Source organism: Talpa europaea, assembly GCF_964194135.1.
Source record: "Talpa europaea genome assembly, chromosome: 8".
Classification (NCBI taxonomy): Eukaryota; Metazoa; Chordata; class Mammalia; order Eulipotyphla; family Talpidae; genus Talpa; species Talpa europaea.
In genome coordinates this window covers 87,771,369-87,792,761 of record NC_140075.1, presented here as the reverse complement: position 1 = coordinate 87,792,761, position 21,393 = coordinate 87,771,369, and the positions used below count along the sequence as shown (strand labels likewise).

General features: G+C 34.3%; 1 protein-coding gene across 1 annotated transcript in view; it reads right to left on the bottom strand.

Annotated features, from left to right (window-relative positions):
- Nucleotides 1-20,374, bottom strand: part of ARID4A (AT-rich interaction domain 4A) — a gene marked incomplete at both ends in the record, with an annotated part of 60,768 nt that extends 40,394 nt beyond the window's left edge. Inside the window, 8 exons of the mRNA XM_084240279.1 lie at nucleotides 558-637; nucleotides 5,456-5,588; nucleotides 6,736-6,830; nucleotides 6,932-7,011; nucleotides 15,660-15,750; nucleotides 16,978-17,043; nucleotides 18,996-19,106; nucleotides 20,345-20,374. Coding sequence (XP_084096405.1) covers nucleotides 558-637; nucleotides 5,456-5,588; nucleotides 6,736-6,830; nucleotides 6,932-7,011; nucleotides 15,660-15,750; nucleotides 16,978-17,043; nucleotides 18,996-19,106; nucleotides 20,345-20,374 — 686 coding nt within the window. The remainder of the gene's footprint in view (nucleotides 1-557; nucleotides 638-5,455; nucleotides 5,589-6,735; nucleotides 6,831-6,931; nucleotides 7,012-15,659; nucleotides 15,751-16,977; nucleotides 17,044-18,995; nucleotides 19,107-20,344) is intronic.
- Nucleotides 20,375-21,393: the final 1,019 nt, after the last annotated feature.

Here is a 21,393-nt window from a genome sequence, read left to right as displayed (position 1 = left end):
TAATGCACAGCAGTTATCTGACCATAACATAGATTATAAATGAGTAACATAAAAAAATACTCAACTGGAAATTAAGCATAATGCTTTCCCAAAATTCTGTGGCTTAAAGGATAATGCACAATAAATTGTGTATAAAGACAAAACAATCAAAACTTTCATAATTAAAAAAATGCATATTGTGAAACACATAACCTCAAGAACCTGAAGTTAATGATATAAAAAATAAAAATATATAAAAAATAAAAATAAATTCCATTAATAATATAAAAAATAAAAGGAATAAAAGGAATTTTTACAATTAAGGAGAAAGTTAATACCATGCTCTATTAAAAACTTTGTAATATTGTTTTCACATATTATTTAGTTTTTATATAAAAATTATCAAAAAATTACCAATATTATGAAATAAAAGAAAAGTTAAAACATGTTAGGTAATGGCTTCTCAGTTTATGAAATTAGACTTTTTAAAATAAAATCTTAGCATAAGGAGGAGTCTATCATTGTGATTCCATTTGTTTTCCATCTAATGTAATGCTATTAAGTGATTCGTTACTCACAATTTCGAATCAACAAATGATCGAACTAGACACTGGTCTTTTTTCACTGTGACATCATCATTACAGCTGGGAGATATAACCTGAAATATAAAATAAGAATAGATTGATTCCTATTTTCCTTGTTCAAGTAATGACTATATTTTTATTTTTATTTTATTATTATTTTTTTAAATAGAGGCATGTTTTATTTATTTGTTTGTTTGTTTGTTTTGTTTATACATGCACTGGGTACAGTCAGAAGTGCGGGAGGGTGAGAGAATTCACCAGAGCCAGAGCGGGGAGCAGAGCAGGCAGAAGGACCAAAGTACACTGCTGAGGGGAGCAGCGGGCGGCAGGAGAGGTCTGCGCGCCATGTGGGACCCTCCTCCGGTGGCCGGGGAGCAGCCGGGGATCGAACCAGTGCCTCAGAGGCCGCAGGCAGCTTCACAACCCAGCGCTCAACCGCTGCGCCACCGGGGAGGCCCATGACTATATTTTTAAAAAGAACAATTCTGGATCCCTTAACTTCTTAAGTGGATTATATTTTACAAAAAATTGCTTTCATTGTCAATACATTTTACTATTAATACATTACAAAAGACTGCCTTTTAATTTCAATTTAGCAATATTGTTTTACTAGATATTTAATTTATCCACTCTTTAGATAACAAAGTAATTAACGAAATACAAATAACAATGTGACCACCATTTAAAAAGTATTAAAACTTATTCTAAGCTAAAAATTCATTTCCCAAAAAATAAAATGTATAACCTGTGATGAAAACTTGCCATATTATAATTTAAGTACATGTGAATCACGATCTATTTTAAAATTGGCTATTTGTTTAAAATAAACATCCATCTGGGCTTTCCTGGTGGCCTAGGGGTAAAGTCTCAGTGCTATCACCGCTATGACTTGAGTTCAATCTCCGGCTAGGGAGCTAACCCACAGATGGCGCAGCAGACCTCTCCTATCTCACCTGCTGCTCCCCTTAATAAGGAATTTCAGACAATCTACCTGTCTCTGGTGAATCCTCTCAACCCACACACCTCTGGCCTATACCCCAGTTCTTCTACACAAAAATAAGTTAAAAAATAAATAAATAAAAAAAATAGATCTAAGATCACTTTTTTTATGAGGACATACATAATTTTTAATCATTAGAAATCTGATGAAGAATTTTTAATTTCTTAAATTTTTTTAAAAATTGCTTAACAGTAAATAACATCTTTGATATATTCTTTATAGAAGTTAAAGTCTACTACCTGCTTGGGGCCTCCCCGGTGGCGCAGCGGTTGGGCGCTGGGCTGGGAAGCTGCCCGCAGCCTCTGCAGCGCTGTTTCGATCCCCAGCCACCGGCGAGGGTCCCACATGGCGCACAGACCTCTCCTGCTGCCCACTACTCCCCTCAGCAGTGTATTTCATCAGTCTGCCTGTTCTGTTCCCCGCTCTAGCTCTGGTGAATCCTCTCACCCTCCTGCGCTTCTGACTGTACCCAGTGCTTGTATAAATAAATAAATAAATAAATCTTTTAAAAAAAAAGTCTACCACCGGCTTGTTACCACCTCTAACACTAGCCTCTCTGCCACTATCTATCAATAGCACCATACACAGAACTTTATGTAATAATAGAAATTTTCTGTATCTCCATGACCAGTACAAAAGCAGTTTAAACACATGGGACTGAGCAGTACAAGAGGAGATTGAATTTTTAATTCTATTTCATTTTAATAAAATTACATTTAAATAGCCACAAAGGATTCATTAAACAGCATATATGCAGATAATTTAAAATTCTTAGCATACATATCAATCTTAACACCAGATGGAAGTAAATGTTTGTTAGGTGCTAGTATTTACTAGACTAATAATATAGCTGTATCTGCAATAGAAGGGTAAACACGAAAAGATACTTAAAAAGAATACAATGGAGGGTAAGTACAGTGATACCAGTGGATATAAAATAACACAAAAACACCTAAGAGAAAGATTTAACCCATTCTGTAGAAGAAAAAGTAAGGCTTAAGGTAGATCTTAAAGGATAACTCAAGGCTTCGTTAACTCACTTATGAACCACTCCAATGGCCTCCAAATTGATTTCTGCCACCTCCAGTCTTTTTAACAATACATCCAGCATACCACTACCTCATTAATAATCCTAAATATGCAACCCAAATGATGTCACTCTTCTGCAATATTCTATGCAGAATGTTCAAATTCCTTATATGGACTTTTAAAAACCCTTCCACCCAAGATTCAAATTATTTTCCCAGTCTTATGTCCTATCCCCCTAGTCAAGTCCAACATTTAGTCAAAAAGGATTCCCAGAACAAACAGTTACACGAACAGTTCCTTGTTTTTCTACTCTTACTTGTCTCCTCTAAGAAAGTTCTCTATAAAAGCTCTACTTATTAACTTCAAGCCTCAGTTCAAAAGCACCTGCTTCATGAATACTTTTGGGATTTACTTCAAATAAATGTAATCCCTCAGGACAAGAAATCCTAATATTGAACAAGTTCTATGTTATTTTATAGTTACTTGTGTTATTCTCTACATTAGATTTTCAAATCATTTAATGTAAGGCTGGTATATTATTTTTTATATTGCCTGCAAATGATAAATCTGTTGAATAAATCAAGGAATTTATGGGGGGAAATTTCTTGGAAAATTATGATCTGAGTATTTGGAATCTGAACCCATTTACTTGTGCACTGTAGAAATGAAGATTCAAAGAAAGGATCAGGTTTTTCCTGTGTAAAGCTATTATATAGAAATTGAATAATATATTTACAAACACAGAGAATATATTTACAAACACAGAGAAACCTAAAGGAATGGTCTCAGCTCTTTAAAGAATTATAATTTGGGACACTTTTTGTGACAAAATTTCCATTAGAGATATATGTGATATCAAAACTCAGAAAAGTTTAGATTGTTTAGATTGGTTATGGGAGAGATGACATAAAAGAATTGAGATGAACCTTAAGAGAAAAGCAGGAAGAAGGCAAAGAAGAGACAGATATTACCAAGTATTATTTATTCCTCCCATGAAATGTCTCTTGTCCATCTTTATTTTCTCATTCTTTTTCCAGCAATCCATGTAAGATCTGCCACTTCCAAAGTCTAAGTACACCCTTTTTGTCCCTAAGACTCCCTATCCTTCTCCAGTGTCTACATGAAAGAGTTTTTAAATTACTATATAATCTTACTTGTAATCTCTTAGATGTATATAGTAACTCCTTAAAGGCAATATGTTACTTTGCCCTCATACTTCTTTCTCTTCAAAGGAACTTAGAACAAAGGTGAACTCACTGTAGATCCTCAGTAAATATTAATTGATTTAAGGCAGGGTAATGGCTTGGAGGAGCAAAGTTATCTTACATTGGGGGCAGTTAAGAAAGAACCTGATTGAAGTAGAAAGCTTACAGTAAAAACAGGAAGCAAAGAAGTAGTTATGACTTCAAACATCCATCTAAAGAACACAGAATTGATACATGATGAACAAATACTAATGAAATTTATAAGAAACCACAAAAAACCATGAATAGCCAAAGCCCTACTGATGAAAACAAAGGAGAAAGGAGGTATCATACTTCCAAACTTCAAGCTATACTACAAAGCCATAATAATTAAAACAGTTTGGTATTGGAACAAAAACAACACACAGACCAATGGAACTGAATAGAGAGCCCAGAAATAAAAACCACACTTATATGGACAACTGATCTTTGACAAAGGAGCAAAGAACATGCAAGGAACATGGACAGTTTGTTCAATAAATGGTTCTGGGAAAACTGGACCACCACATGCAAAAAAATGAAGCCAGACCACTGCCTTTCACCATGCACAAAAATCAACTCAAAATGGTTAAAAGAACTGGACATTAAGATCTGAAACCATTAAATATATGGAAGAAAATATAGGTAAAACACTACAAGACATACATTGTAATAACATCTTTAAAGACTCATCACCCAAAGCAAAGAAAGTCAAGGAAAACATGATTACAGCAAACTGAAAAGCTTCTGCACAGCAAAAGAGACAACCAAAACAGATAGACACCCCACTGATTGGGGAAAAAAATCTTTGCACCCCAGTCAACTGATAAGGGACTGATCACAAAGATATACAAAGAACTCAAGCGACGCAACAAAAACAAAATAAACAATCCAGTCAAGAAATGGGCAGAAGAACTTAAAAGACATTTCTCCAAAGAGGAAATGCAAATGGCCAACAGGCATATGAAAAAATGTTCAACATCCCTTATAATTAGGGAAATGCAAATCAAAACTACATTGAGATACCATCTTACACCAGTAAGAATGACACATATCAAAAAAACAAGCAATAACAAATGTTGGCGAGGATGTGGTGAAAAAGGAACTCTCCAGCATTGCTGGTGGGAGTGCAAACTGGTCCAACCACTATGGAAAGTTGTCTGGAGGTTCCTCAGTCTACTAAAAATGGAGCTACCATACGACCCAGCAATTCCACTACTAGGGGTTTGTTTTGTTTTGAGAATGGAATGACTGTAATTAAACCAATATTTTCAAATGATCTCTCATAAAAGTTGCTTCTAGTATATTAGCCTGAATTTAGTAAAAAAAGATTTAAGGAATCAAGGGAACTTGAAAGTGGTTACTGTAGATCAGGTATAAAATGGTAATGGGAATAAGGCAAAAAGACATCACTAGACATTTTAAAGGAAGAAGTGACTGATCCCAAAAAATGGTTATAGAGAATTAAATAAAGGAAATAAAAAGAGAGTGAACCATGTGGGACCTGGGTAGCAGTACTCAATTTTGAAACAAAGTCCAAATTAAATTTTTAATACATTCAAAATATTTTAAGTGCTTTTAAAATAGCCACGTTTAGCAAATATTTTAAGTGATTCGCTCTACAAAGAAACCTTACTTACCAAAGCAGGATACCATTCAGTCTTCTCAGGTGTAGATACCACACTCACAACTTTTCCTAATAATTCATCATTGAGACGTCGCTTATCTTCATCTTCCTCTTCACTACTTTCTTCTTCTTTTTCATCTTCAGTACTAAAATTAGAAAAATTTCATCATGATCTTCACATAAATCATTTTTGATATAGAGTAGTTTGAATTTAATATGTACAACTCAGTTTCTAATCTGGATTATCCCAGAGTACTAGAGCCTCAAAATGAAGTTAAGATACTTCCCTAGGCCCACAAAAGTAGTCCTGAGCTGTCCATGGTAACTCTGAATCCACTTTACTAGATCATTGAAGACTTGGACTTAGACTCTCATGCCAACTACCAGATGGGACAGAAAACCAAATTATGTCACCATCAGATACTTTAATATACCAAATATATTTTTTAAAGACTGCCCTTCTACTATTTATGTAATGTCAGATGCCAGATAATGTATCTCTAATTTTCTAACAGGTTATGAAAGAGCCCACTAAAACACATTTGAGGGTTTATTTAGGTAATCTATCTGGATAACTAAAACAATCAGACAAATCCAAACTGAGACAAATCCAAAACGAGTCACCTGCACTCTTCAAATATGTCCCTGTCAGGAAAAGATTTAAAAGAAAAAACAAAACAAAACTGAGGAACCTTTCCAGATTAATGAAGACTTTAAAACCATATACACAAAATGTAATGCTAGATCTTAGTTGAGACTTAGAAATCAGGGGATTCTATAAAGACAATTTTGGGGACAATCAGCAAAATATAAATGAAATATTGGCTATATATTTTTAGGTAACAGTATTCTTTCAGTGTTTTTATTTATAAAAATTATTTTTTTTTAAATTATAATAAGTATATATAAAGAGAGGGAATGATAAAGCAAATGTATTTAAAATGTTAATTAATGAATCTAAATGAGTATAGGTATTCACTATATTTTTTTTCATAATTTTAAGCCTGAAATTTTTTATTGAAAAGTTTGAAAATACATACTTTTCCCTAAATAGGAAAATAATCATATCCTTTGGCAAAGTAACTTAAAACAAAAGCAGCCACTTTGAAAAAAGAGTTGTGAGAATTCTTGGACAAAGTAGTGGATATAATTAAGAAAAAGGTCTAGTCAGTGTAAAATGTCTAATATAAGAAGATGCTAAGTAAAGGTAACCCAAACAAATTTAGTCACCCTTGGAAAACCACTGTTTAATACTGTAATAACTGCAATGTTACCGTATATGAAGAAACTCACATAGGAAGAGAGGACCTCCTTCCTCTGTTTGTCTTCTTTGCAATTACTGGCGTTCCAAAGTGCTCCGGATTTGTTAATGGAAGCTGATCAAGTGTCTGGATGAGAACCACATGAGTTAAATCACATTTGCCTCTAGATTAGAAGCTAATGGTAAGATTAGTAGTTGTTTAACCCATAAAGTTCACCCTTATCCTACCTCACTCTCAGCAAAATGCCTCTCTCCTTTTAGGCAAAGCGAGGTGCGCCTCAATGTTCTCTCATCACCATCATCAAATACTGCAAGAAGCAAAAGATATCAGAAATTTATGCACACTAAAAGTACAAATTTAACTGCACAGAATGGCTATTACTACTATTCATCTAGGGCTTAATATTTGAAGAGCCATTACTTATGAGAGTTTTTCAAAACCTTTAAAATGTACATATCATATTTTTCATTCTTTTTATACCAAGCAAACAAAGGTTAAATGGCTGTTCCCAATGCTGATGTGTCTCCACTCACTTTTCCAATTTCTCTAACCACAGAACCAACTTCTTAACCCATTATCAACCTCATGAAAGCATAAATATTAAATTATCCAACTGGTTCTACATATTTGCACGTTAACTCAAAATAAATGTACTAGATGCCAAATTTTAAAGTTTGACTCAATATTTTCTTTTGCTAGAAGAGGATGTTAGTTTAAAACTAAAGGTTGAAACAAGGACAGACCTGAAAGATGAATAAAATTTAAAAAATAAGATATCAGAAGCTTTTTTGAGATTTTACTTATACTTTTTTTTTAAAAAAAGTCATACTACTTGGAAGTTTAAACATTAAGGAAATAGGGTCAGAAATTTAACTTAAATTTATCATTGTGTTCTCCCATTACCAAACTATATTATTTTATTATTTTGATAATTGTATATGGGTTTAATTTTTCAGAAATGTACTGATTTTAAAATCCACTATTACAAAGTTTATCTTTTAAAATAAACTTTTACCAACATAATAGCAGTTCATAGCATTATGTAAGTTTTAGGTGCACAAAGTTATAGTTCAACATATGAATTCAGGGCCTCCCCGGTGGCGCAGCAGTTGAGCGCTGGGTTGCGAAGCTGCCCACAGCCTCTGCAGCGCCAGTTCAATCCCCGGCTGCTCCCCGGCCACCGGAGGAGGGTCCCACATGGCGCGCAGACCTCTCCTGCCGCCCACTGCTCCCCTCAGTAATGTACTTCGGTTCTTCTGCCTGCTCTGCTCCCTGCGCTGGCTCTGGTGAATTCTCTCACCCTCCTGCACTTCTGACTGTACCCAGTGCTTGTATAAATAAATAAATAAATAAATCTTAAAAAAACAAAAACAAAAAACCGTGACCATTATATAATTAAAAAAAAAAATATATGAATTCAGACCACATTATGACCACTACCAAAAGTCTAGTTTTCAACTATCACCCTACAACTGACCCTGTTATTCCCATCCTACAAGCTTCCCAGGCCCTTTCTCTACTGTTAACCACCAATCTATTCTCTGTGTCTACGAACTTGTTTTTGTTTTGTTTTCTTTATATTCCACATATGAGTAAACTGTACCATATTTGTCTTCTCTGACTTACTTCACTTAGCTTTATCTCTCAGGGTACATCCATGTTGACATAAACACAAAATTAAAAATGAAATGCTCAGGGCCTCCCTGGTGGCACAGGGGTTAAAGACACAGCACTATCAAGCTATCACCAGCCATTGCAGCATGAGTTCAATCTCTGGCCAGGAAGCTAATGCACACGGCACAGCAGACCTCTCCTGTCTCGCCCGCTGCTCCCCTCAGCAGTATATTTCAGCCAGGTTGCCTGTTCTGCTCCCCACTCTGTCTCTGGTGAATCCTCTCACCCCCTCACTTCTGGCCTATACTCCAGTTCTTGCATGAACAAATAAATCATTCTTTAAAAAAAAATGAAATGCTCTCAGAAGATACCAGCATTATAAAGAAATAAAATATAAGATAAAATTCTTACCTCATTTAATATTCAATAAATATTTATTATTTGTTAATATTAAACATTATATTTAATAAATTAAATCCATTTACTAATGTATCTTATAAAAATAACATAAATGAAAGCATATATACAAAAAATTATTTTAAGATTTAATCCTAATTTTCATAATTCCAGATGCTTTTCCATTCTAATAGAGTAAACTTAATGCAAATAAGGGAAAATTCTATATTACACTGATATATATTAGAATCTTCTACTGTGTTAACTATATAATGACAAGCATGCATTTTTAAAGATTTTTTTTTAGCATTCTGCCTTAAATCAGAAACATTTTTTTAATGCTAGAAAATTATATAAGAGCATTCAACTTCTTCAATTTTTACCTCAGTCAGTTAACATAGGCTAAAGACATCTAGTTTAGATTCTCTACTGTGCAGGAGACAATACACAGAAAAATTAAAGTTCCTGAAGTATACATCAAAGGACAGTAATGACTCCAACAAAAGTAGTTGTATATATCACGATCAGTGATGCGGAAATTAATGGTCATCCTTAGACTCAATGACAGAATAAAACACAACATCTTCCCACAATAACAGCACTAATTTATATTTAATTAACATAGTGTTTTAAACATCTGAATCAAAGTTAAGATTCATATGGTATAAAGTCTAATAAATGACTATTCTTTTTTTTTTTTTTTAAAGATTTATTTATTTATACAAGCACTGGGTACAGTGAGAAGCGCAGGAGGGTGAGAGAATTCACCAGTGGGGAGCAGAGCAGGCAGAAGGACCTAAGTACACTGCTGAGGGGAGCAGCGGGCGGCAGGAGAGGTCTGTGCGCCATGTGGGACCCTCCTCCGGTGGCCGGGGAGCAGCTGGAGATCAAACCGGCGCTGCAGAGGCCGCGGGCAGCTTCACAACCCAGCGCTCAAGCGCTGCACCACTGGGGAGGCCCTAAATGACTATTCTTTCAAAATTCAAAAATCATCAAATGATCGTACCAAACTTAATTCATCATGATAGTGTTAATACTCATAAGTACACTAAAGAATAAAACCTTAAAGTTTCAATTTTCCTTAATATCTACAATATCAAAGATGGTAATATTGGACACACACATATAAGTGGAGTTATGAGGAATGAGAATCTAAAGCCAATCAATAATATCAAATTTGTGCAACAAAATCTTTTCCTCAGTGTTTTATCAGTAAATAATTTTAACCTCAAACCATAATATCCTAATAAGCAATTTCAACAATTTTAAAATCCTTATTTCTTATTTTTTTTGAATAATCATTTTGAAATAGATTAGATTTGTGAAGGGAAAAATTCATTTAAAAATACTGTGTCATGGGTAGAAAAGAGTATTTCTCAAAAGGGGTTGTGGTTCAGAAAACTACAAATTTATATATAAACCCTTCTAACTGCAAGTGAACAGAGACACAGTTTTTTTTTTAATTTATAAAAATATACAGAATGTATGTAGTTGCTACTTTATACAATTTTGTTAAGCTATCTCAAGATTTCCTGAAAGACAAATAGAAAATCCAACATAGTGGACTTATAAATCATCAAAATCATGAAGAAATTTAATCTATAAGAAGTTTCTTCTACAATTTCCATGTAGAATATCTTCTAAACACCAATTTACAGGATCTGAAAAGTGACTGTCATTTTGATAAGAGTGAAATAATTAAACAATGTATATAGTTCAAGATTTATACTACAGCATGCCAGGGTTACAAAAAGAGGGGGAAAAGAGACTTTACGGAATTAGTGATTCTATGAAATGCTTTGTGCTTGCCAAAAAGAGCATTTGAATAGATTATTTATTGAGTACAAGAGAACAGATAGTATAAAAGTATTATTTCTATTATCATAGTACATATAAATACTAAAAGCTAATTTGAGGAAAATGACAAAGCTGAAGCTCTCTGAGTAACATTAGTCATACCACACAATGCTAATGCAACAAATACACAAAGCCTATCTCTAAACTGTTAGAGTTCAAAGAAGCAAAACCAACAATAATACAACTAAACTACTAAATACAAAAGGCAAAAGATCTACCAATTGTCATAGCACTGTTAGTATTGGATGACAGTAAGATAATAGTAATAGCAAATCAATTTTATCCAAAATATAATTAGCGGGGCCTCCCTGGTGGTGCAAGGGGTTAAGCACCGCTGAAGCAATCTGCAGCCTCTGCAGCAAGAGTTCGATCCCTGGCCAGCCAGGGAGCAACCCACATGGCACAGCAGACCTCCTGACTCGCTCACTGCTCCCCTCAGCAGTGTATTTCACTCAGTCTGCCTGTTCTGTTCCCCACTCTGTTTCTGGTGAATCCTCTCACCCTTTGCATCTCTGGCTTGTACCCCAACTCTTGTATGCATAAATAAATAAATCTCTAAAAAAATATATAATTAGCTGCCACTTATTAAGCTTCTACCACGTTCTAATCCTCACAGCAGCCTCAGCAATGTAGGAATCACTATCTTCCTATTATAGACAAAGAAACTGAGAATTAGAAGCTGAACCAATAAACTGCAATTTAGTTAAGAGGGTCAATCAAAATGCATAATAAACAGGAATGAAGCAGAAACTTTACAAAATGAACTCTAAGAAGGAATTAAAGAATACTGACTTTGGAAGAGTAAGTATTGTTAGTTAAATCTGTGTATGGTGGTTAAAATTAACAAAAAAATTCACATAATGGAGTAAAAACTTTAAAAATATCTGCGTACTCCAGGTAAATTCATTAGTTTTGTTATTCATAAAATCATTTGAGATAACTAGAGAATTTCCTCAGCAACTAAGGTCAAAACTTTATAAATTTGAAAATTTAAGACACTAACATTCAAATATATATAATAATAACAAAACAACATGGGCATGATAAATTGGTTAAATGTCTATCACTATTAAATAGGTTTCTTTGTTGCTTAATACTTTTTTCCTCAATGATTTTCTAGTCAGTGGAATAAACTACCTGGTTTTGAAAACATTTTGAGGTTCATTTTGTTTATAACAACATTTGTCACAAAAACCTTTGATAACTAAAGACCAAAAGCCATATAAGCATGTATCACGTTGTACAGAAATCAGTCTATTTACCAGTTTAATCTAAAACCTCCCCTACCACACTAACTAGGAACATCCATGAAATGATATAATTGATATGTAAAATAGTATATAAGGCACAAAATTCTGAACCTTAAAAAGTATTATAAAATATGCTAACATAAATGATCAAATAGGCTTAATAGACAATGTATGTATATATACTTTACATATACATTTCTAAAATTACTGGCCATTTCTTCCTTTACATTTTCCTTATTTTTCAAATACAGTGTTATTTCTATGTTCCAAAAAGGCAGAATAGTTTTAGGATGTCTTATTGATAGGTACATTTACTAGAAGTTAATGGCAATTTCAAGTGGACATAAGAATTCTAATCCCAATTTTGATATCTAGTAATGACTAGACATCACATTTCCATATGTTACAGATTTCTTATCTTAAAAGCAGGTATAAAAACTGCCAATGACTAACTATGCTAAGAAGCACTGTTTTATGACAGAAAGAAGAAATATGCCCCAAAACATGCAAAATCCCCATGAGTTGGAATTATTTATTGTTCAGCATTAGAGGGCAATTATTAGTTTTTAGATAGTTATATTAGATCCATAATCTCTTTCCAAACTGGTTATTCAACTAAGAAAAATTAATCCCTGAATTACATAAGAAGGAGTTAATATTACTGATTCATTAGATAACTTCTGGTTATAAATGACCGTAACTCCTATTTGATGCAAACCAGAACAGTGATAGTCTCTTTCACTTCATTTTTAATAGTCTGACATAATTTCAAGATTTTCTTAAAAATCAAAATAGGTAATGGAGTCATTAATACTTTGTGTAACTTTCCAATTCTACCATATAACACTTTGCTAGGAATTAGAAATCAACACAAAATCTAGAAAAGAACAATGAAACCAAAAGGTAGTAGGCATTCAATGCAAGAGAAGTATAGAAAGTTCATGACCTGTGAAAAGATTACAGCCTTTGTCGTATTTTTAAAAGAGTATTTCGGCTCACAGTATTCTGATCATTTTCTATATGGTCTAACAATCAATACCTAACATTCAATACCTACACATTCTTTATAGAAGAATGATATGGTGAGTATACTTAATTAAGTGAATGGTGTCTCTTAATATCTTACATATTTCAGGTCACTCTCATTACAAGGATTAAAAAAATCGTAAATGTTTTTAATTTTTCTCTTAGATAAATTTGTGTCTCAAAAGGTGGTATCTTTTTTTTCCCTAATTTTGCAGTAACTATAGATTCACCCAATGTGCTTTCAAAAAGAAAGATTCTTTCCATCCCCATATCTCCCACATCTACTAAATTAGAGAGATGAAGGGTCCTCAAATCCTCATCTTTTAAACAAGCAGTGTTTCTTGCATATACTAACACTTGATGCATGTGTTATATGCAATTAATTCATATAGTTCATATTTTTCAATATTTTTCATATATTAATTCATAATTCATATACATAATATGCAATTAATTTGAGAACAAAATTATATACTTTCTGCTTTTAATTGCTTATTTTAAAAAGAAAATGATCAGTAGTGAGTGACTAGTTTTCAGAAATGCTAAAATCCCATTCATATAAAGGATAAGGACCACTACTCATAACTGAAGGGGTATTCTGGGGTGAAAAAACCCAGAATATGAAAAGCTTCCAAGTACTGCTCTTATAGAAGTATGAGCATTATGTCAGTAAAACTTCACAAGTAATGTGAATACAGCCTTGATATTAAATACAAAATAGGATACAATTTTAGTATTTGAATATACATCATATACTTTCCTATGATTCTATATACATCAACTCCTGTAATTTTCACCAGTGCTTTGTGTAAATAATAAAAAATATTTACTTAAATCTCTAGAAGTTAACATTAAGCTTAGTGTTTAAATCTTAAATTGTTACAACTAAAGCTTCCTAAAAATGTCAATTCTAAATAATAGCACCACTATGAACCAACATCAATTTCTAGGAAATCCTGGAAGAATAAAAATAATTAGAAATAAGTAATTACAGGGCCTCCCTGGCGGCACAGAGGGTTTAGCACAGAACTGTGAAAGCTCGGGTTCGATACCCAGCCAGCCAGGGAGAAACCCACATGGCATGGCAGACCTCTCCTGTCTGGCCTGCTGCTCCCCTCAGCAGTGTATTTCGTCAGTCTGCTTGTTCTGCTTCCCGATATGTCTCTGGTGGATTCTCTCACCCTCCCCTGCCTCTGGCCTGTGCCCCAGTTCTTGTATAAATAAAAATAAATCTTTAAAAAAAAAGAAAAAAGTAATTACATACAGCAAATCCTACTACTAATAGAAGTCACATAGTAAGACACAAAACGTACACTTTTTAACCAGAATATCTTTACAGCTTTGAACATCAATTGGAGATGAATAATTTTTTACCCAAATCAACAAATCAAGTACACCAAAAGTAAACCGAAGGGTTATTTCTTTTCTTTTGTACCTAGAAAACTACATAATAATTACAACACTTTTTTGGGTAACTTTTTGGTCAGTTATCTACCTTATTCCACTTTTTTAACTTAATAATCTCATATAATTATTAATTTTTGGAAAAAAAATTTTATGTTAAAGAATATGATATCTTTACATAATCATATTGACATTATGGTATTAATATCCATGAGCAGCTGTGGTTTAGTATTTATTCAGATACTTCTCCTAACCCATTCATTAATTATTTTTCTATATCACGCATTTTTCTGTAATAATTTTTCTTTCTCTTTTTTCTTTTACCCTTCACCAAGCCACCTATGTCCATACACTGCCTTTCTCCCTGCCAAATCTCCTCATTCCTACTACCCCGTTCCCTCTAGTAATCACTATATTCTTTTTGCCTAATTCAAGTTGGACCTTGAGGTAATTATGTTGAGTGAAATAAGTCAAAAAGCGAAAGACATCAGATGGTTTCACTCATCTGTGGAATACAACTACACACAAAAAAAATTCATATGCAAAGATCAGTAGGAATAAATAATTATACTGCTTATAACATGATAAAACGTAAAAACAAAGCAATGCTATAGATATCCAATGTAATACAAAGGATTAGATGTTAACCATGCAATTGTGTAGTTTGAAAATACTGAGAAGAGATTTAGAAAAAGTAATCATTGTTATTCTCATCACTATAATAACAATAATATATAAGTACTACTTACAGGTTTAAATTTATTTTATTATGACACTTGTTGCTACTCACTACAGTAAAGTTTTTAAAAGCCGGTATAAACTTATGCATGCAATTGTTAAGAACACATTCACATTAGTAGCATATCTATCTTTGTTGAAAGGTATTACTAAGAATGCACTGACTGGATTAAAAATAAAAAAATTAACATGCGAGCACCTAGGCTTAAGTCAATCCTCCCAGAATATTTTTAGTCTGTAAATTTGTAACATCTATATTTTATCCTTACATAAAACTGACAGCAGTACAATAAAGACACAGTTACTGTGCAAGCCTAATTGTAATTACAGAAACAGTAAAAAAAGTTTGATTATAATACTAAGTTTTATTATTTTTCTTATGCAATAAGAACAGCTATAAGAAATAACTTTCTTAGAGAGAAATATCAAGGCAATCTACAAAAGAACTACATTCTTAAATGAAATAGCCACAAGTGACCAAGATACTAAGAAAATATTTTTGTAATCAACAGGGCATCACTAAAATCCTAGTCAACTATATCAAGCAAATTCACAGAAAAGAATACATTATTTCTCCGTGAAAATAATGATTCAATGCATTTACAAAATAGAGATATAGTATATTCTACCCCCAAATCAAATCATTGCATTAAATTACTTAATTACTTACCTACAGTATACCAACTTGCATCTGTCAACTTGCTGATAATAGCTTCTTGAAAGGATCCATCAGATGCCCTTGTTTCAACAATAGCTCCAACCTAAAACACAAATCAAATTTTTATTACCTAGGGGCCTCCCTGGTGGCACAAAGGGTTAAGCACCACACTACGAAGCAATCCACAGCCTCTGCACCACTAGTTCAATCCCTGGCCAGCCAGGGAGCAACCCACACGGTGCAGCAGACCTCTCCTGGCTCGCCCACTGCTCCCCTCAGCAGTGTACTTCAGTATATCTGCCTGTTCTGTTCTCCATTCTGTCTCTGATGAGTCCTCTCACCCCTTGCATCTCTGGCCTGTAACCCAGCTCTTGCATGCATAAATAAATAAATCTTCAAAAAAAAAATTCCATTACCTAATTTAAACAAGCCAAATCACTCCCACGAACTACATGACCTGGGTAAAAGCGTAATGATAATATTTATAACTACACCTTACTTTGGCTTAAATCTTTATCACTTCATATACTTATCATGCAATTTGAACCCCTTTCACATAATGTAGTCACCATTACCTCTTTTACACATTGAAACTTGCAGCTCAAAAGAGAATATAATTTGCAAAGGGTACAGTATGAGAACCCAGTCTGTAATTTTTACTTGAGAATTTTTTTAACTACTTCATATTGCCATCAAAAAACCTGTGGAATATAAGAACTGAAAACCATCTAAGACAGCAAAAATAACTTCAATTTTCTTTCACAGAAATAATGAATATAATGGATTCAGCATTCATATTTAAGGGACCTTTTCGATAAAGGTGTACCTGAAGAGAGAAGGATGGACCAGCTGACCTTTCAGCTTCCAGAACTTTGTATATCAGATATTAACTGAAGAGATACTCCAACATAACAAAGACTATTATATAAATGAATGGTAACAAATTGATGGAAAACACAGTTATGAAGTCAATCTACTGAAGTATGAAGTCAACATAGCTAACTTGGCAAATGAGAAAAACAGATGATTGAGACTTTTGATACTAGTATACAACTTAGCAGACTAACGCATCTATTGCAACAATGTAAAACCAGTGAGGTATTCAAGAGCTGAAACATAAGTTGTATATATTAAATTACCTTTCAGTAACATTCTTAAACAAAAGATGCAATCATTATGTCATAATTTATGCTAATTATACCACATTTGCATTTTTCTGATTAACATTCTTTAAAAAATTTTAAAGTATATCTACAAATGTAAAATTCAATAAATTGCTGTATGAATTTATGACTCATCATTCAGATTTAAAGACATAGAACATACGTACTCTTAAAGGACCTTTCACTTGGTCATCTTGGACCAACTGTGTAGTATTATCCTGTTTCAGGAGGACCTGAAAAACATTTTGACAACAGTTCTCACATAACTTTTAAAACAAAACATTTATGGTAACACTGTTACAACATCTTTAATCTATGATTTCCTAGCATCTTGTGATTATCTCTGTTATAATACTTATTACCCTGTCTTATATTTATGTTTATTATCTCTCTTACTGCGACCTCCTTGAAGGCTACCTAGTCCATCATCACTATATCCCCAGCAGTTAGGAAGTGTCAATGTATATTTACAAGCACTTAAGGGGTTTGCTGAATGAATAGCTATAGAAGATTTATTATCTGTAGTGATTATAGTAAAAGTTTAATACTACTTTCATTGCTTTTTATCAAGTCATAAAAGGTTCTGTCACCAAGTATATTAAAATAAAAGTATGTCCTTCATGCAAGGTAAAAAATTAAAACCAGATCTCTTTTGGTCCTTTATTAAGTTAATTTTAATAATAATCACAATAGGCAATTCAATTACAAATAAGTGCTCCTTTCCACCACAGATCCTCCCAAATGTATAAGGTAATTGTGCAAATAGAGCAAATAAGAAAATTCACATTCTAGGTAATGTATATCTGTTAAGACTTCCCTCCAAACAAATGGTATTGATATTTAAGTTAAATACATGCACAAGTGTGCGTATATATATATAGCCATAATACTAACAACAATTAAGTTTCCTCAAATAGGTCTAAACATTTCATATTCATATTCTGCATAGCTGACATTAAAAAAACCTAAACGAAACAAAGAAATGTCAAGTGCCATCCTAATAATACTTGAAAAGTTTCTGACATCCTAGTAATACTTGAAGGAAAGTTTCACAGCAGACCATAATTTAAATAGGAACTTACAATAACCACAGATCAATCAATTTTCCAAAAAAATTACATGTCTCTAGTTCACTGGTTTTCAAATTTCAACATGCATCAGAAATACTTGGAGAGCTTGTTAAAAAATAATCAGTGGACGGTATCCCCAGAGTTTCTGATTCAGTAGATTTAGGGTGGGGGCCTAAGAATTAGCATTTTAAACAAGTTCCCAGGCAAGGCTGATGCTTTTGGTCCCAGCCATATCTTGAGAATCACAGCTCTAATTCATTTATTCATTCAGCATATTTTGGGTGCCTACTCTGTATCAGACACTACTCTCAGTGGTGGGTATAGAACAAGACAGACATTTCCTCCTTTCATGTGTTTAATTCATGTAGAAAAACATCAGATATGTTAGTGAAAACCAAAAATAACAATATTATGAAAGGCACAGCATAAAATCTAATAGACCACATCAAATATCTTAGTAGTATCAAAGAGGACTTTCATAAACTTTATTATAGTTCTATAATCTTAAAAATGTTTATAAATAAGCATGAACTGCTTCAATAATGTAAGATTTAAACATTTATATAGGAGGTTTACTAGAAGTAAACCCAAAAATGTTAACTATAGTATTTCTGATATATAAGCTATGGGTGGGTGTTAATCCTTTGGTACTTTTCTATATTTCCAAATATCGTGAAGGAATAATGGTTAACATCTTTAAAATAAAATTCTTAAATCATTTTTTAAGATTGTCTTGAAAACATAATTTCCACGGTGTTATTTTTCCTCATCAACTGAAATCGTCTCTACCTAAATATTATAAAAGGGGAGAAAACAGATTATAGCTTAAGTAAGTATGTTACTACAAATAGGAAGATCCAAATGATATGAAATATCATAAGGATAGTATATTTTTTCATGAGCATGGTATTTTGAAGAAGCATTTTAGAATAATTTCTCATTTTCGCTTTTCAATTGTAATGTGGTTTCCTTATAGTTATGTACATAACTACTTTCACATAGTAATGGTTCAATCACTAAAGATTCAATAAATACAATGATTTACAGTCTCACCATCCCCAGCTTTCTTCAGTACAGAATGAATAAAGCTGTTGCATTAACAAAAAAAAAATTACCTTTACTTTTACCAGCCTTTTTACAGTCTTAATTTTTGCCTCACAGAAGGCACCTCGGTACTTGGCACTGACATCAGTTCCCACTGTCAGGTAGGCAGGCTCATCAGCCGCCTGAGGAAAGGAACAAAAAATGTGAATGTCACTACGATTTTACAGTAACCTTAAGTGTCATTAAAAGATTCCATATTTAAAGTAATAAGGACATTAAAATTATTTGCTTAATGATATACTGACAAGTTGAAAATTACCCTAAAGAAAACATTAACAATCATTAATATACTGATACCCTCAAAACATATTTTAAGTTACAACTAGAAAATACCAGTAAGAGTAATGTTTTTTTCTACAGCTACAAAATGCTTCATCAATTCTACAATTTAAGAAATGAAAAATTAGGAAAAACAAGAAAAGCAGATTCATACTAAGTAGCTCATAAAACTTCATTATACATTCATGGCCTCCTGAAAACTGCTTTTCACTTTAAAGTATTGTTATTAAAATTAACATTGGTAATGAATAGGTATTTATTTATATAGCTAATTAAAAGCTATGTGTTTTGGATACAGGACAGTTGTAGAAATAAGAAATGAAGTGAGTATTATTAGGAAAAATAATAGGCCCAAAGTTGCATTTTTAAGTTATAAGCCTAAATTTAGCCAATGAATGCAGAGATACAAACTGATGTTAAGACCTTTAGCTATACCTAGTTTACCAAACTAATCTTGAATTAAAAAATGCAAGCTTTAACAATTTACTTCTTAGTAAAAATGGCCATGCTTAGAAAGATACATTGAGATGTGAGAAATTTCATTCTACAATTTACTTTAATGAATGATTGCTGCCTCAATCTGTCACTTTGTTATTTTTCAAAAGTTAAGTGTATTCTTACAAGCTCAGTTCAACAATGCTAAATGCACTTAGAGATATATTTTTTAAATATAAAATGATTTTTTATTTTTCAATAGATTTTATCAAGTAACATTAAAGGTTAGATGTGTCACCTGAAGAAGATAGGAAAGCAAGAGAAAATTTGGGAAAATCCAATATTTGAAAGCTTACTACACTGAAACAGTAAGTAAATCAGGAACAAAGTACTTTTTAAAACTAGTGCAATTACAAATAATGCAAATTGAAAATAGATACTTTTGGTAAATATGTATCTATCTTGAAACACTCATTTTCACAGCACTCCAGACTGCTATACTGTATCTCCCTTGCCTTTTAAACATTACATATGATGTTTGCAGTATGAGTTGTCTTCAGAAGAACACATTTTAAATATTACTATAACAATTGAACCGTAAGTTTTAGTTCTTCAGATATTTTAGTCCCACAATTTCAATTTTTACCTTTAGAGGAAATTCTATCTCCCTTAACATTCCACATACTCATTAGAAAATCGTGTTGACCCAGGGGAAGAAAACAAATTTCAAAAAATCCCCTAAGAACCAAAGCAGGACAAAAGGTTTACTTCTGCAAAGGTTACTGCCAACACAGGAAGTGTTTAAAAATACTAACCCAATGGACAACAATGGAAAGGCTGTAGCAGCCTCTCCAAAGTGCGAGCAGCTTCAGAGAAGAGCCAAACTGACTGTGTTTAGATATAATAATCATTTCTCACCCATTCAACACGTTCTTATTTTCAGAAAGTGCTGGTTAACACAGGAACCAATTTTGAGAAGAAAAAAAAATGACATTCCACAGCAGCAGCCTCATGACAAGCAGTGTGTCCAGGGCATGAGGTTCGAAGCAGAGTTGACTCCACTTACCTTCATTTTCCCCGGTGATCTGTGGGGTTCCAGCTCAGCGAGCTCTCTCCTCTGCGTTGGAAGCACCGGGAGGAAGAGACAAGCAGAGAATCAGCCAGCGGAGGGGAGCGACCCGGGCAAAGAAAGTAAACAAACGCCGGCCGGGAGGGGCAGAACCCTCGCCCGCCGAGGGACGGGACCCCTCGGAAGGCGGCCCAGGGCCCGGCCGGGGCGGCGCGAGAACCCCGCGGGCGCCAAAGGGCAGCCCTCCGCGCCCCGCCGCGCCCCCGCCGCGCCCGCCCCTCGGACCCGGAACGCTCCAGTCGGAGCCCGGGACCCACGGCCCCGGGCAGGCGCGGGGCGCCGTTGGCGATCCCGGGTCCCCCGCCGGCGCGGCCGCCCCCCGGCACCCCGACTCCGGCCCGCGCCCCGCCTCCGCCGCTCGGCCCCCTCGGCCCGCCCCGGCCCGCGGTGGCGGCAGCGGAGTGTCACGGCGCCATTGCTCTCCTTCCTCCGCTCCGCCGCGTCAGGAGGCGGCGAGCGGCGGCGCCCGCAGGGGCAGGGGCCGCGGCCTTCAGCCGGGAGGCGCGCCGGGGACCGGGGAGGGGGCCGCGGCGGGAGGAGGGGAGGCGGCCCGCCGGGGGTGGGAG